We start from the raw sequence: 18,140 nt of genomic DNA on the forward strand, positions 1-18,140 counted from the left end.
GATTGTCAGAAGGTAAAAATAAAAAATTCAAGCAACTATATACTGTTTATAAGACATTCATTCTAAATATAAATATGCAGATGTGTCAACAGTACATAGATGGAAAAGATACACCTTGCAAAGAGTTAAGCAAAAAGCTAGAATGGCCATCAGAAGACAAATATAAAAACCAAATGTATTATAAGAGATAAAGAGGAACAATTCATAACGATAAAAGGGTCAATTCAATAGAAAAGGTCATACCAAATGCATATGGATCCCATAACAGCATTTTAAAATACATGAAACAAGAACTGTCAGAATTGAATGCAGAAATCCATAATTCCACAATCATAACTAGAGATTTTAACAATCTTGTCTCAGCAATTAACTGAACGAGAAAAACAAAATCAGCAAAACATAGAAGATCTGAACTCTATTAGCTACTTTTATATAATTGGTATTTATAGAACAATACATCCAGTAATGCTAAGATACATATTTTCAGGGCATGTGATGTACTTACCAGGAAAGATCATATTCTAGGCCATGAAACAAGTCTCAACATTAAAAAAAGGAATCATATGGAGTGTATTCTCTGACCACAATAGAATTAAATTAGAATACAGTTTTGGGGAACCCAGGACCACCCTCAAGTTCGAGGTTCATCAGAACGACTCAATATTAGGTTATAATCAAGGCTAAAATGTATTACAGCAAAAGGAGCAGAGTAAAAGCAGCAGGAAAAAGATATGCATTGGGTAGAACCCAGAGAGGTCAGACATAGGCTTTTTACATGTGCTTTCTCTCTAGTAGTGCAATATAGGAACATATACAGAATATCTCTATTTGAAGAAGAGCACAAGAGCATTTAAGTATCAGCATTCATAGCTTTTATAGAGGGCTGGTCATATAGGCATATCCAGCTATAGGACCAGCCACAATAACCAAGACTTAGAAATCAGGTATACCTTATCAGTCCTGATGTTTGTACAAAGCAATTTTGACAAGCAGGTACCTACATGGTCCATTGCTCCAGGTGTACAAAAAAAAAAATCCACCATTTATGTAAAAGACATCCAAAGGGCCACATTCCCAGTGGCTGGTCAAGAGTCAATCATGATTCCAAGTTCCCTTGGAGATATGAAGGAGATCTGCTGAATGTTAACACAGATCTGCTATGTTAACATTTTCCTCTCAAATTTACCTACATGAAAACCAGGAAAACCCTATATATTTGGACAGTAAAAACACAGTTGTAAATTAATCATTGAATTAAAGAATAAATTACAAGAGAAAATAGACAAAATTTTGAACTAAATAGTAATAAAAATAATATCAAAATCTACAAACACAGTTAAAATAGTGCTTAGAAGGCAAAAATGCCTTAAATGCCTATATTAGAAAAGAATATAATGCAAAATCAAGTATTGCATATTTTTTTACAAAAATGTATACTTTAGAGATTATTCTCCATGTTGCCTTCCATTTTTTCCAGATATTATGCCAAACTAGAAATGTTTTACAGATGCTTATATGGTCAAACATTTGGTTGCTTTGAAACACAAAACACCATAGACTGAGGAGACCACAGGATTGATGAGCAGAAGGCAACCACATATTCAAAGTGCACCATTCTGAGTAGGCCCAAACACTGGTATTATGCTTCCTTTCTTGCCACACTCAGGTAGATGTGTGTGTGAGGGCAGCTTCAGAATTGGTATGGCCCTTCTAGTTGTGTAAATAAGACTTTCCAATGAGCGGGTCTTGGTATCTTCCTTGGGCTGACAATATGAGAAAAGCAATTCAGAGTAATTCTGATATACAGCCCTGGCCTCTGTCCACCTGCCAAACTGGGGGCTCCATTATGCCCAGAGACAAGTAGAAGGCTCAAGGAATATCCCATAGTACATATACTAGCTGAGTGTTTGGTCAGTAAGAGTCCCACTTTGTTACACAGTTAAACATTACCAAAGCAGCAATGTGATGGCTAACAGGGCCACACGTATTACTGATACAGTAGTTAGGTTGGCTTGCCACACTTCCATTGATTTGGCTGGTAAAGGAGATTTGGCCCAGATGAATTCAGACAACTGATTACTTACATAGACATCAAAAGCTAACTCAGCATGGTATCAGTTCCCCAAGTCCCTAGTCTCACATCATGGCACCAAACTAGAAGATACAGATGACAAATGGTCCAAGCAATGGATCATGGTGCTGTTGAAGAGCCATCTCTAAACTAAACCCAAGAAAATTCACAGGCTTATCCAACACAGGGTATAAGGTGAAAAGTTCTGCATTCAACTGAAACTAGAAAATGGGTGAGAAATGGTATTATGGCAGTTTCCTACATGATAGGGATGAGAAACTGTCTCACAGCAGCTCCTCACCAGGCTTCTTCCTTGCTCTAGCCAGAATTGCAGGGCATTTCACCAAGACTTGGGTCAGACTACAGTCAAGCATTGCCCCCGTATCCTATATTAAGTTGTGCAAAGTTGTCAGAGTGCTGCACAGCAAGGCTGTTCTGGAATATGCTGAACTTACCTGATTTTCGGTGAACCAGAAGTACTAGAATAACATTTAATTTCAAAATTTTTGAAGTCTCGGCTGAGACTTGAATTAGTTAAAAGAAAGTGGTAGTGGAGTAGGGTAAGCATAAAGTTTTGAACAGAATATCCTGCCACCTACCATAAAGGCTAATGCAATTAATCACTCAAAATATAGGCATCCCTGAAGCAGGGGACCTATTTGTGGGAGGATATTGCTATGCACAGTGAAGGAAGCACTTGTACTACCTCACCACACACTCTTGGTCCCACAGAACGATACCCTTAAGGTCTGGTAATACTCCCTGAAAATAATGCTGTTGCTTCTGGTCAAATCAAAGGCAATGGTTCTAAAACAACAGAGGCACTACAATGAGAAATATCTACCCAAGAAAGTGCTAGAACCTAAGCTATAAAATAAGATCAAGTCAGCGCTCTCGGAGATACTCTGCTTTAACCCTGGCTGGCTGGAGAACCTCCAACAAAATGAGTTTTAATCACATTTCTTTAAATGCAGACATGGACAGAGAGATAATAGATTATTATATAGCAACTAAGATTTACCTATACCAAAAAGGAGGCTAGAAGCTTGCTGGGAGCTGAAAGCCTGAGGGTCGTGACCAACTCAGCATTCCACTGGAGGCTATATGATCAAACAGCAAACTGTTTATCATGAATGCAGGATGTGGGCAAACTCACATCTGCACCTGCTGCAAGAAGTTATGCTGAGGGCAGTCACTTCCTGGTGCCATGCTCCTTGAGGTTATCTACTGGAACAGCTGGAGAAAGCAGTCATGCAGGCCTGCACTAAATCAAGCAGCTGACCGACAACCACCCCTTCTCCCTATTTCTTTTACCCAATAAATACAAAGGGCTCTAGAAGCTCAGGGCCCTTGTTCACCAGAAGCAAGGAGCCCCCGACCCCTTCTTCCAAACATACTCTTGTCATTGTATCTATACCCGCATTTGTCCTCCTTTGTTCAGTCCACCAGGGTCCATGGCAGAAGTTCATTAACTTTTGGCCATCTTAATAGAATTCATAGTTTCCGTCAATACTACATATGGAGCTACGTTAAACATTTTTGGAATAAAAAGAATGCAATGCCTCACAAAGTTCTATTTAATATGACTATATGTAGGAAGGGAATGCTTAAGATTTCTTTGCCAACGTTTTACAGAGACAACATCTGACTTAAATAAGGCTGTTTGGAGACAATTCATATACGGTTTTAGACAAATTGGTCCTGCCAAGTGTGTGATGATGGAAAAAAAGAGAAGCAAAACCACATGCCATTGTAGCAATGTAACACGAAAAAACATTAATACCATCAGTTGAAGTCCAGCAACTACAGCACAAGAAGGATTAAACATGGATAGGCCCAGAGAGGGAGGTGAGAGTTAACTCTACCTTTGTGAAGATGGGAAGTAACAGGAAAAGGAATTCATAAAACAATTTGTGGCCTATTATCCAGCTAAGAAAGAAATGGAGAATGGGGAAAAAATCCACACAAGCCTTGAGAGTGTTCTGTGGACATGAAACCACAATAAAAATTCAAGAGAATATTATTGTCTTCACTAATTATGGGCTACAGATAGACACTGGGATATCTAAACTTACAGTGCAGTATAAACTCTCAAAGTAATCTATGAAATCACATGATTATTGCAGTCAATCCAATGTTAGATAAAAGATAAAATGGTTTTAATCTCAAGATTTGCATTTAAAGTAAGTCTGGGATGAGAGCCTATAAATGATAATCAGACTGCATTCTCTCACATATGCTTGAGAAAAGGAGGTAATGAGAAAGAGGGCTCACTTTCTTACCATCCCTGCTTGTATCAGCAAGGAGGAGTAGATGGTTAACAGAAAAGCAATAAAAAGCAGAAACTTTTTTGGAGGGGGTGATATAGACTACCATTAGCTCCTTAATATAGGGGCCCTAACTCTAGCACCAGGACTGTGATGTCTCCAAAGGAGTGGCAAAGGGAACTCCATGTGGTCACGTTCCTGTTTATACCCAGGATCCAGAAGTCTTTATCCCGAATACAGGGCCTCCTTCCTATTTAACAAAATGAGAAAAAAAGGAGAAAAAGCAGACATATAGGTGGGGTGTTAGGCAGGGGGAGAAGTTCTGTTTTAGACAGTTTACTTTAAGGTAGGCAGTCATGTATATGCCTCTGGAAATTCAGGGAAAAATTTTGACTGGGTACAAAGGTGAGAATTTTCAGTGTGAAGAATGAGGTTGAAGTTGTGAGAATTAATGGCATTATCCAGGGAAGAGGCAAAAGTCAAGGAAGAATTTTTGGGGGGTGAATGAGTGAAAGGTCAAGTAAGATGAAGCAAGTAAGTGACAGCCTTCTTTTGGAAGCAGAATTCATTATATGATACCAAGTACACTTTCAGGCATCCAAAGGAAAAAGCATCCATTTAAACTGATCTTTTCCTTTACCAGACAACTGGATCAATGGCTCAGCTACTTAAATTCACAGTCATCTCTTTTAATGGAAAGATATAGTGGATAATATCATTAATTCAACAATATTCGAGTAGGTGATCTCATCAACTCAACAAATATTTTTTAGCACCTACCATATGCCTGCCACTGTGTTAAGCACAGAGAGATTACCCTTTCTAAAAAATTTAGTCTCCTCTCATTCCTTTAGTTAATATTCATTAAGCACTAATCCATGTTAGATCATAATGCCAGATGCATGAAATGCATGCATTGTAAATCCTCAATATATATTTTATCTTTGTAAACACAAAGTCTTACTGTGTGAAACTGAGAATGAGAAGAGACAGCCCAAAACTATGCTTCATGCAACGGGTCTCCTAAAAAAAAGCTCCATGCTGTAATGTCAGAGAAACCTGATTTGATATTTCAGTTCTACTATATACCTCCAAAGTGAGCTTGGGCACTTAAACTCTTTGAACTGCAATGTACTTACTAGAAAATGGAGATAAAAGCCATATATCTTACAGGGTAATAAAAATAATAAACATAAAATATATGGTGCAACATAGAATGGCTATTATTATTGTTGTCATTCGTATTATTACTAAGGAAGATAATCCATATGGCCAAGAATTGCTCAACAGATGAGAGGAAAAAATAATTTGGGCAATCTTCTGAATAATGAACAATCACTATATTCTCATGTGAAGAACAGAACTGTCAAGAGTGGGTTTGGGTCCCAGAGGAGAAAACAAAATCCCATTTTAACACACGATTTGCTCCAGGCCCCCTCCTAGTCTGCTGAGGACCCTAACATCCTTTTCCTCTTGACAGCCCCAGTTGAAGTAGACTAGAGTTCACCCACTCCAATGGTAAGGATTCTAGGGATATTCAGCATCCTGATTCCTGGTAATGGGAACCAACCAGAAACCAAGTAGACAAAGACAATATGATGCTCTGACCCCTGGTTAAATGGGGCTAAGATTCTGGCAGAAAACTAGCCTCAGTTAAAAGGTGAAGAACTGAAATGCAAATGAGGAACACAAACAGAAAAAATAGAAGAAAGGTTAGGCACAAACAACGTTTGAAAGTGAACAGTTTGATCTGTAGGGTTAGATGGGGCTTTCTAGAAGTAATGTGAAAGGTAGTTCCTGAAGGTTAGAAGCTTTCAATATCTGTGGATGGGCAGACTTGGGTTAAGGACAGGCAAGAAATGACTGGGAAGAAAAGTTAAAAAAAAATGACTACCATATTAGGAAGGAAATCATGCTAGAACAACAGCAGTAGGAGTGGACTGTTCAAAACTTTGCAAAGGTCAAGTATATAAACCGTGTTAACATTCATAGTTTAGAGAATGAAATATAGAAAAAAGTACATATTAATATCTACTATTTGCATTATAAGTTAAAGGAAGTTTAAAATTCAAAGAACACGTATTTATTTTATACTATAGTTCATATTTAATGCAACAAAAATTTATATTTTTAGACTGTTTATAAACCTAAATAACTAAATTTCTTTTTTTACTTCTATAATTTTTTTGACAAATCAAAGGAAAAATGACTACGATACTGAAGCAGGATAAAATTACATAGGAAATTAAATATATCCTTGCCAAAATAATTATTCTGGTCCCATAGGTAATACTAATACAGAAAAAGAAACTTGGAATATATTCTATTCACTTTTTTGCAGCGACAGCAAATTTTAAACCTAGGCTTACGTTTCCGACTTTTCCTTTTTCCTTGAAGCAAACATGTCAGAGAGGATTACTGTGGCAAGTTACTCATATAGATTTTTTTACAAAATTGGAATGCATAATATTAGAAACCAAACCACAAAGAACAAGCACACTGTAGACAGATTGGAGGAGATTCACAGAACATAAAGTGCTTTCAGTAACAAGGCTTTGTCACTGAAAAAGGAGGTGTTTGGTTAACTAGGACTCCAGAAAACAACACACATCTCAGACACAGTTTTGAAAGAAGGGAAGAAATAGACCACAGACAACTTACTCCAACTCAAAGATTAAAATATAACATGTTCTCCCAAAGAAATAATAGGTTACGAATACTGAGGCACTGAAAAAATGTACCTAAAAGTTCAAATTGTGAAATTGTTATTTTAATTTTAGTGCATTTAATTGTCAAGCCTTTCAAGAAGATAACAAGTGCTATCAAAAATTCATCATCGGTATTTGAATGAGGTTGAAAATAACTATACCAATTATTACCACAAAATAATGGAGAAAGAATAGAAATTATTGAGCATTTTTTTTTTTTTTTAGACGGAGTCTCACTCTGTCACCCAGGCTGGAGTGCAGTGGCACCATCTTGGCTCACTGCAAGCTCCGTCTCCCAGGTTCACGCCATTCTCCTGCCTCAGCCTCCTAAGTAGCTGGGACTGCAGGCTACCACCACCATGCCCAGCTAATTTTTTGTATTTTTAGTAGAGATGCTGTTTCACCATGTTAGCCAGGATGGTCTTGATCTCCTGACCTCATGATGTGCCGGCCTTGGCCTCCCAAAGTGCTGGGATTACAGGTGTGAGCCACTGCACCCGGCCTTGAGCATTTTTAAGAGCCATGATTACCCCAGCCTTGGGGCACTTTGATTCTCATTTCATTATGCCCAATGACATCTTGAGAAGTAATTATGTCACTAATTTACAAAAGGTAAAGCTAGCACACACACCCCTTACACACCAAAGGTGTTCAGTAAATGCTGAACTAAGGTTTGACATACAGTTATTTCCTTAGGAGATTCAAAAGGCAACTTGCAATGCAACATTATTTCTATGGTCCCTCAGGTTTTCAGGATAACCAAATCACTGTGCCATTGTAGGAAAGGTGTTGCAATACAAAGAGGTTGTACCCATGAAGGGGTATAGTGTTATTTGAAGACAATCAGTAAGGAAATGGCTGAACTTAACAGCTTTGATAGTACCATCAATTAACTGGGTATTACTGACATATATAAACTACTTCATCCAACAACAGAAAATTACACATTTTTCTCAAGCTCACATGGAGTATTCACCAAGACAGATCACATTCTGGGACATAAAACATATCTTAACAAATTTAAGAGAATAGAAATTATGCAATGTCAGCTCTCAGACTACAGTGGAATTAAACCAGAAAACAATAACAGAAGGATAGCTGGAATTCCCCCATATATGTAGAGATTAAACTACATACCTTTGAAAAACACATGGATTATTGAAGAAAAAATCCCAAGAAAAATTAAAAACATATTTTGAACTAAGTGAAAATTAAAATACAACTTGTCACAATTTGTGGGATGCAGCAAAAGTAGTGCTTAGAGGGAAATTTATAGCTTGAATGCATACATTAGAAAAAAAGAAAGATCTGAAATCAATCATCTAAGTTTCCATCCTAGGAAATTAGAAAAAGAAGAGCAAATTAAACCTGAAGTAAATAGGAGAAAAGAAATAATACAATTGAAGCAGAAATCAGTGAAACTGAAAACCGAAAATCAATAGGGAAAAATAAATGAAACCAAAGGCTGTTTTTTTGAAAAGATCAATGAATTCAATAAACTCCTTGCCAGGGTAATTAAGAAGAGAGGGAACACAAATTATTATCAGAAATGAAAGAAAGGACATCAGTATAGATCCCATGGACATTAAAAGGATAATAAAGGAATATTATGAACAATTTTATCCCCACAAATTTGATAAGCTAGATGAAATGGACCAATTCCTTGAAATGGACCAATTCCTTGAAAGATACAATCTGCCAAAACTCACACAAGTAATAGACAATGTGAATAGGACTATATTAAGGAAATTGAAACAATAATAACCTGCAAAACAGAAAGCAACACACCCAGATGGGTTTACCACTGAATTCTACCAAACATTTAAGGAATAAACTATACCATTCTCTACAATCTCTCCAGAAGTTAGAAGCCAAGGCAATACTATGAGGTCAGAATTACCCTAAAACCAAAACCAGACAAAGACATTACTAGAAAAGAAAACTACAGACCAATATCTACCATAAACACAGATTGAAAAATCCTCAACAAAATATTATCAATTGTATCCACCAACCATATATAAAAAAATTATACACTGATCAAGTGAGATGTATGACAAGTATGCAAGGCTGGTTCAATATTAAAAAACAAATTAATGTACTCCAGAACATCAACAGGCCAAAAGGGAAAATTTACATGATGATATCCATATATGCAGAAAAAGCACTTAACAAAATCCAACACTGATTCATGATTTAAAAAAAACAACTCTCAGCAAACTAGGAGTAGATGGGAAGTCACTCAAATGGAAAATGGCATCTATAAAAACACTACAGTTGACATCATACTTAATGGTGCAAGACTTGAAGCATTCCCTCTAAGCTCAGAAAAAAGGCAAGGATGTCCCCTCTCACCACTCCTTTTCAAAATCATAATGGAAATCCCATCTAATGTGATAAGACAAGGAAAGGAAACAAAAGGTACACCGATTGGGAAGGAAGAAATAAAACTGTTTTTGTTCACACATGACATGATTGTCTATGTAGAAAAATTCCAAAGAATTGATTGTTTGAAAGAAAATCTCCTGGAACTAATAAGTGATAATAGCAAGGTTACAGGATACAAGGTTAATAAATAAAAGTCAATTCTTTTCCTATATATCAGCGATGAGCAAGATCTCCATTGGGAAAACCACAAAACTCTGGTGAAAAAAATCAAGACTAAATAAATGGAAAGATATCACATGTTCATGGATAGGAAGACTCAATAGTCTCAAGATATCAGTTCTTTCCAACTTGATCTACGAATTCAATGCAACCCCTATCAAAATCCCAGCAAGTGATTTTGTGAATTTTTTTTTTTTAAAAAACAACTGATTCTAAAGTTTATATAGAGAGGCAGCAGATACAGAATAGCCAAGACAGTATTGTAGAACACCAAAGTTGGTGGACTGACACTACCTAATTTCAAGAATTACTATTAAACTACAGTAATAAAGACAGTGGCAAAAGAATGGACAAACAGATAAATGTAACAGAATAGAGAGATATATCCATATCATCAACTGATCTTTGACAAAGAAGCAAAGGCAAAACAATGAAGATAGACTTTTCAACAAATGATGCTGAACAACTGGACATCCACATGCAAAAAAAAATGAATCTAGATATGGCCTTACACCCTTCATAAAAATCTCAAAATGGATCATATACCTAAATGTAAAATACAAAACTATAAAACTCCTAGAACATAGGAAAAAATCTACATGACCTCTAATATGGTAATGAGTTTTTAGTTATAACACCAAAGGTATGATTCATGAAAGGACTGATAAGCTGGATTTAATATTATAAACTTCTACTCAGCAAAATACACTGTCAAGAATATGAGGAGTCAAGCCACAGACTGTGAGAAAATATTTGCAGAAGACATAACATATAAAGTACTATCATCCAAAATATACAAACAACTCTTAAAACTCAGCAATGAAAGAAAAAAACCTGATTTGAAAATGGACTAAATATGTGGACACCTCACCAAAGAAGATGCACAGATGGATACAGATGACAAATAAACATACGGAAAGCCCAACATCATATGTCATTAGGGAAATGCAAGTTAAAACAACAATGAGCTGGCACTACACATCTATTAAAATGGCCAGAATACAGAACACTGACAACACCAAGTGCTGGCAAGAACGTGGAGCAACAGAAACTCATCCACTGCTGGTGGGAATAAAAGTGGTAAGTTACTTTGGAAGACACTTTGTCAATTTCTTGCAAAACTAAACATAAAGTAGTCCTCCTTTATCCATGGGGAATACATTCCAAGACCCCAAAGGATGCCTGAAATCTTGGATAGTACCAACTCCTATACATGCTATGTTTTTTTGATCTGACAACCTAGATGGCTACTAAGTGACTAATGGGCGAAAGGCATATACAGCATGGATACTCTGGACAAAGGGATGATTCATGTCTTGGGCAGAACGTGGTAGGATGGTGCGAGATTTCATCATGTCAAAATGGCACAAAATTTAAAACTTATGACATTTATTTCTGGAATTTTCCATTTAATATTTTCAGACCATAGTTGACCTTGAGTAACTGGAAATGTGGAAAGTGAAATCATGGATGGGGAGGGGGACTACTATATTCTCACCATATGATCCAGCAATTGAGCTCCTTTGTATTCAAATGAATTGAAAATCTATGTCCACATAAAATATTGCACACAGATATTTATAATAGCTTTATTTGTAATTACTACAACTTGGAAGCAACCAAGATATTTTTTAGTAGGTGAGTGAACAAACTGTGGTACATCCAATGGAGTACTAAGCACTAAAAAGAAATAAGCTATTAAACCATGAAAAAACGTGGAGGAAGCTTACATGAACATTACTAGGTGAAAGAAACCAATGTGAAAAAGCTGCATACTTTATAATTCCAACTATATGACATTTTGAAAAAAGAAAATCTATGGAGACAGTAGAAGGATCAGTGGCTTCCAGGGGCTGGAAGGAAGGCACGTGAAAAGGCAGAACACAGAGAATTTTTGGGGTAGTGAAACTGTATCATATCATAATATTAATACAATAGTGGATATGTTATTATACATTCATCCAAATCCATAAGATGTACAATATCAAGAGTGAGCCCTAATATAAACAATTAGCTTTAGGTGATAATGATATGTCAATGGAGGTTCATGAACTGCAACAAATGTACCACTGTGGTCCAGGATGTCCTGATAGCGCAGGCGGTTGTGTATGTGAAGAGGGGGTATATGAGAACTCTCTGTACTTTCCTTGTAATTTTTCCATGAACCTAACACTGCTCTAAAAAACTAAAGTTTTTAAATTTAAAAACAAAGCAAAACAATGACCCCTTCTCTTCCCTTATAATGTTGTGATCCATTCCTAGAGTTTCCTGTTTACCCATACCTATCCCATGAATTCTACCTGGAGTATCAAATAATCATCTCAAACTCAACACGGCCAGTATGTAGTTCTTAATCTTCCCACTCAGAAATTTCTCCTCTTGCAATCTTCCCACCATTCCCACAATCCTTCTTGCTTATCTGACTCTATGCCTTATTATTCACCCCTTCTCATTCATGCTACTCCAGCCACAAAAACCATTTTGCTATTTTTAGCTAAAAGGCCTCAAAAAGAACCCACCTCAAGACTTTTACAATTGCTGTTCCCTGTGCTTAGGAAGCTCTTCCTCCAAATAAATGGTTTTCTTATCTTCTACAAGTCTTTGCTGACAGTGAAGTCTTCCCTGATTACCTCCCTCCACCATGCTCTATTCACCTATAGATAAATACCTATAGGTCCCCCCATTCACCTTCCCTGCTTTGTATTTCTCCAAAGAATGCAGCACCATGTCACTTAACATATATGTATATTTATGTGTATATGTATACAAAATTATATATATCTTATATTTCTCATATTTTACTCATTTACTTTATTATCTGCCTCCCTCAAATACAATGCAAGCGCCTCAAAGGCAGAAATTTCTAATAAAATATAACTGTTTTATATACTGTTGTATCCTCAGTGTTTAGAAGAATGCCTGGCCATTGACAGTCATACAAATATTTGTTGAATAACTGAATGAAAATCATATGAAACTTATGATATAGCAGTCTTACGGCAAGGGCTAGGGCAATAACATTACAACACAGCATGTCTAGACTTAATTTCAAAAAATAATTATTCGAACTAAGTTGAAGAAAAATACACTTGTAACCATTAGTGGTAGCTGGAATAGCTGAAATTATTGATTTATTTGCTAGCATTATTAAACTTGAAAAAATCCTTTCTACTTAAGAGTTCAAGACTACTTAAGTTCCACTGAAGAACAGTAGTGTGCAAACAAACCTCCCTTAGAGAGAGTTCTTTCAGCTTTTCCCACTTCCAACTTTAAACTTACTTTTTTCACTCTTTTCTCCTCTCTTTTTATGGTGCCCACTAATTCCATTCTCTCCTGCTTTCCTGCTCCAGTACTGTATTCTATCAATTATATGTTCATAACATTACACATTCAATCGCTCCTTGACTCCAGCAGGCTTTTCACCTTTACATATTCCCATTTTCTTGAACTCTAAAAATCTTCAAACTCCAGTCTTTTTCTTCTATTCTCCTTTCACCAGCAATTTACCAATAAAACTATTTTCAGTTCTTCTATATTCTGCCCAACATTGCTGAAGAGATGGCTCTTAACCAAGGAATTTTTTCATGCCGAGATCCCACACCCTGAAATCCAGATTTTATGAGTCAATATTGTGGGGAGGGGCACTAAACTTAAGTGTATTGCTTGAAACAGCTCCCTATGACAGTCTGATGCACACACCAGATTAAGAACCATTACCTCTATGTCTGAGCATGGTGGCTTACGTCTGTAATCTCACCACTTTGGGAGGCTGAGGTGGTAGGATCACTTGAGCCCAGGAGTTTGAGACCAGCCTGGGCAATACAGTGAGACCTCATCTCAAAAAAAAATTTTTAATTTAAAAATTAGCTGGGCATAGTGGCACATAGTTGTGGTCCCAGCTACTCAGGAAGCTGAGGTGGGAGGATTGCTTGAGCCCAGGAGGTTGAGGCTTCAGTGAGCCGTGTTTGCGCCACTACACTCCAGTCTGGGCATGAGAAAGGCCCTGTCTCAAAAAACAAACAAACAAACAAACAAAAAAGCCATTACCTCAAATACCTGTGATATGTTCTCCTGGTCATAATAATGATAATATAATACCAACTGAGAAGTATAATTAAACCAACAATCTGCACCTGAAACACACCAAAAACAAACAAAAGAAAACCTTGTGGTCATCAAATCCAAGCATCTTCTGTCAGTCCTATCCTCTCCACATTTTAGAGGACACTCTAAACTCCAGTCTTAAAAGGACTACCGGCCGGGCGTGGTGGCTCACGCCTGTAATCCCAGCACTTTGGGAGGCTGAGGCAGTGGATCACGAGGTCAGGAGATCAAGACCATCCTGGCTAACACAGTGAAACCCCGTCTCTACTAAAAATACAAAAAAAAAAAGAAGTATAATACAACTGGTTAGAGTTACATCACCCTTCAGAGAATACCACCTGGCAACTTGATTCATTTGTAGTACTTCCTAAATTCCAGCAGCAACCTATTTGTGTCTTTCTACAAATAGTTAATTTCACTAGTTTCAGTATCAGAAACTGGCCTTTTTAAAAACTTCACCTTTTTCTGATCCCTATTTTCCCTTTATCTGTAGAGTTTTTACACCTCTTTTTAGAAGGATAAACTACGACTAATACATGAGAACATGTTTCCACACAGTGCTTATCCATATTCCAAATAATGCTGCTCAAATATTAAATACAATTTCAGAATTCTGAATTTCTTGTATTATCCCATGAACTTTATGCAATATGAATTACTATCTTTGTTTTCTTTTTTTTTTTTTTTGAGACGGAGTCTCGCTCTGTCGCCTAGGCTGGAGAGCAGTGGCGCGATCTCAGCTCACTGCAAGCTCCGCCTCCCGGGTTCACGCCACTCTCCTGCCTCAGCCTCCCGAGTAGCTGGGACTACAGGCGCCCACCACCACGCCTGGCTAATTTTTTGTATTTTTAGTAGAGACAGGGTTTCACCGTGTTAGCCAGGATGGTCTGGATCTCCTGGCCTTGTGATCCACCTGCCTCGGCCTCCCAAAGTGCTGGGATTACAGGAGTGAGCCACTGCACCCGGCCTATGAATTACTATCTAACAGCATTTATTAATATATATGTGTACGTTAGTTTATTAGGTGCTTACCACATGCCAGGCAGCTCTAGGTATAAGGGTAACATAAAAGACTGAGGTTCTAGTAGTAATGGAGAATTAAGACAAGTGATATAAATTTAACAGAAAAAGGTGTGATTAATTCACTCTGGAGGAGACGGCAACATTTTTCAAGAAGTGAATTAGGCTAAGTCTAGAAAGATGAATAGGAGTTCATCAGGCACTAGAAAAGAGAAAAGGCATCCCTAACACTCCCCGCCCCCCGCCTGCCCCAAATTTGGGAAAATAGAAAAAGAAAGAATAACATAACAATAAAACCAGAAGAAATCCTGTTCACCTCATGCCTGGGGTTGGTGCAGGGGTGGGGGTTGGGCGGGGGTAATTGTATTTTTAAGTATACTTCAGATCAGAAAGTAAACGTTTATAAAACCGGATTTACAATCAAGGGAAAGGGGTGGAGGAGGAGGAAGTTCAGTTTATTCAGTTTATTTTGTTGTATTAACCTAAAACAAATGAGTAAAAATATCAACATCTATGCTTGGGAACACATATACTATCTTTCATAAAAGTCCCTAAGTTTGAAAATGAAAGCATATGGAGCTTTATCCAATATTACAATATTTGCCCTAATGTTTTGTATCCTTAATATTATTTTCAAAGGTTCTAAAGTGAGTCGGCCCAAGACCTTGACAGCACATCCACACACATGCCCAATAATCCACTCTTGATTGAAACAATCAACAGTAGCCTAACCAACTTTTCACTTACCCTGACTTGAACACTTTCGCATCCTTCAAAGTCTGGCTTTATAGTATGACCATCAACAGACAAATAATTAAGCTCTAAGTTTTGTCACTCAACCTCTTCATCTTTTCATTCAATTATTTCCTCTCAAATCCCATTAGTTCCACTTTTCTCCTAAAGGGACTCGTAGAAAATACTTGCACAGCACAATCACAAAAACCAGTGGCTGGAGCCAGAGTCCAAACGCGCACACACTACTTTCCAGTCATATCCCTCTTGGGGCTGTTCGTACCAGTGATCAAATTCAGCGGACCAGGAAGAAGGAAAAACCTGAAGCAGGAAGACTGTTCTCTTCCTTCCACTTCCCCCCACGCCGCCTCCCCCTACCCCCGCTCTCCCATCCCCCAGGGCCGCACCGCGACCGACCTCGCACGCACCCCCTCCCACTGTCACCCGCCACTGCCTACAAAACAGTCATAGCCTTTGTTAAAATGTCCACGGGCACAATGGATCAGAAGAGGGACACATTCCCGGGGGTGGGTAAAGGAAAGTCACACGAACGCCACGCCCTCCTTGGGACTAGCCCGGGCCGACAGCCCACCGCCTCCAAATCCTTTCCCCTCCGACGGGGAATGTTTCTAGCAACTCTGCACCAGAGAAAGCGGCGCTGGAGGAAGGGATGAGCCTGGGACGTCCCTCATGGACACCAAGCAGGGGACTGAACTTGAAGCTGGGACACCCTCCAGCACCGTTGGCAAGCCTCGCGGTCCTGCCCAGTCTGTGTGCGGACTTCCAGCCTCTGAACCCCATTCCTTCAATTTTTTTTCTCGTCATACCCACCCTCACCCACTCCCGCTACCACGCACTCCGCTCTCCACGCGGCCCTGGCCGGACACCCACAGGCAGCGTCGCTACCAACGCTACCCCATATCTGACGGGTTTCTCCTCGCAGAACCGAAGTCACCCCCACACACCCCAATCCTTCCTGGGGCGCTTCGTCCGGATCATGTTTCCCCAGCTAGGAACCCAGCGCGGCCGCCACACTCACAGCGGGTCCCGCTCCGCTACTCGGCGTTCTGCGAGCCGCACGTCGCGCCTGCGCGCTCCTATTTCTGCGGAGCCTAGCTGGAGCCAGGAACCGGGAGCGGACTGGAAGGGAGGTGGAAAGGGGCGGGGGCTGGGCTGGGGCGGGGTTAGAAGAGAAGGGGCGGGAACAGGGTGGGGCGCGGGGGTGGGAAACGAGGGGCGGATCCTCCACCGCTTCTGCTGGGAAGACCCAGCTCTCAAGGCATCCTGCTGGAGCTTTCCACTCTTGGCGTTTATTTATAACACATACAGAAAAGCCGTCGAGGCCCCTCTGTGCACTCCCAACACGCACCGTGGAGAAAGCCTGGCTCGGCGCGGGCCCAAGTAGTCAGCCCTTGGGCTGCCACGTCTCTCCTTCTAGCCACCGCGGGTCCCCGCCAGCCTTTTTCTCTTTCGCATACATACCTCACCACACATTATTCCTTTTCCTAGTCATTTCTTCTCATCGCGTACTCTTCAGCCCTGGTGAAGGGAGGGGCATAGGGATTTCTCATCCACAGACCGCCTGTGTAGGGCATCCTAGTTAATATATCTCTTTGCTATGTGTGAGCCCATATCGTGGTTGGTGACTATTCGACCATTGTCCACTGTTACAGCTCAGAGAATTGCCCTTTCCTTGAGGAATAATTCCCTTGCCACTGTTTCCGGACAACTCTTGGTGACAACTATCTGCTTTTTCTGAAAAAAAAAAAAAAAAAAAAAAAACAAAAAAAAAAAAAAAACCGTCTTGTACAAACTTACCCAAATATCTTGAGAAGAAAATCCATCTTTGACCTCGCTTTTTAGGTAGAGCTATCTTAGAACTTGAACCTTAGACTTCTACAAGCCCCTCTAAGAAACAGAATAAAAGGCTTTTGCTATTGTGTAAACTTTGACCTAATGCTTGGAGGTTTTCTGGCATTTCGCATCATAAGGAGCCTAGCTTGATTATTATTCCATGCTGCATGCGTGCTTGGTTTTAACTTGTATGCTTTTCTGTTTGGTCAGCTGTGGCATCTCACATGCCTTCAGATCAGCTATTAAAATAAACACACACCTGAGTGAATCCAAAGTGAATTGGGCTGTGGACCTGAAGTGATTTATTCCAAACTAACTTCCCCTTCTTTTTACTTTAATTGGGATGGAATTAAGAAACATTTGGCTTATTAAGAATAAAAGAATTGCCACAGGACCACACCAATAGTCTTTCCTAGCAAGCATTTTAACTGTGATGGGAGCATTTTATGGGAGAGTTTGGTAATTGCCCTTAAAGATCTGAATATCCCGAAATTCTTCCATTTAACCTTTCTTGTCTTCCATTCATATATTTTACAAATCAGATTTTCTAGAACTCATTTCTATCTTGCACTTCTCAAATAAGCCTAGGGAGGATGTAGAGAGATATATTGCCAAAAGGTATATTGGTAATGTAGACACAAATTTTGCAGGATTAATAAGTCTGTAAGTGCCTGGAAGCAGGACTTTGTCCTATTCATTTCACTAGTAAAATATTTCACATACAGGTTCTTAAAAAAAAATGCTGGGCTAATAAAAGTAAGATTCGCATCCTTAATA

At 38.9% G+C, this 18,140-nt stretch overlaps 1 protein-coding gene across 2 annotated transcripts in view; it reads right to left on the reverse strand.

Moving 5' to 3' along the window:
• The window catches only part of PRRG1 (proline rich and Gla domain 1), a 101,510-nt gene extending 84,842 nt beyond the window's left edge, over positions 1-16,668 (reverse strand). Inside the window, exon 1 of one of the 2 annotated variants that reach the window (XM_003270977.1) lies at positions 16,549-16,668. Coding sequence is in view for 1 of the 2 variants with exons in the window: in XM_003270979.1 (XP_003271027.1) it covers positions 16,475-16,508 (34 nt within the window). In the remaining variant the exon portion in view is untranslated. Of the gene's footprint in view, positions 1-16,474 lie in introns of both variants that reach the window. The other variant, XM_003270979.1, reaches the window with a different exon arrangement.
• Positions 16,669-18,140: the final 1,472 nt, after the last annotated feature.

The sequence above is a fragment of the Nomascus leucogenys genome, chromosome X, assembly GCF_006542625.1.
Source record: "Nomascus leucogenys isolate Asia chromosome X, Asia_NLE_v1, whole genome shotgun sequence".
Taxonomy (NCBI): domain Eukaryota; kingdom Metazoa; phylum Chordata; class Mammalia; order Primates; family Hylobatidae; genus Nomascus; species Nomascus leucogenys.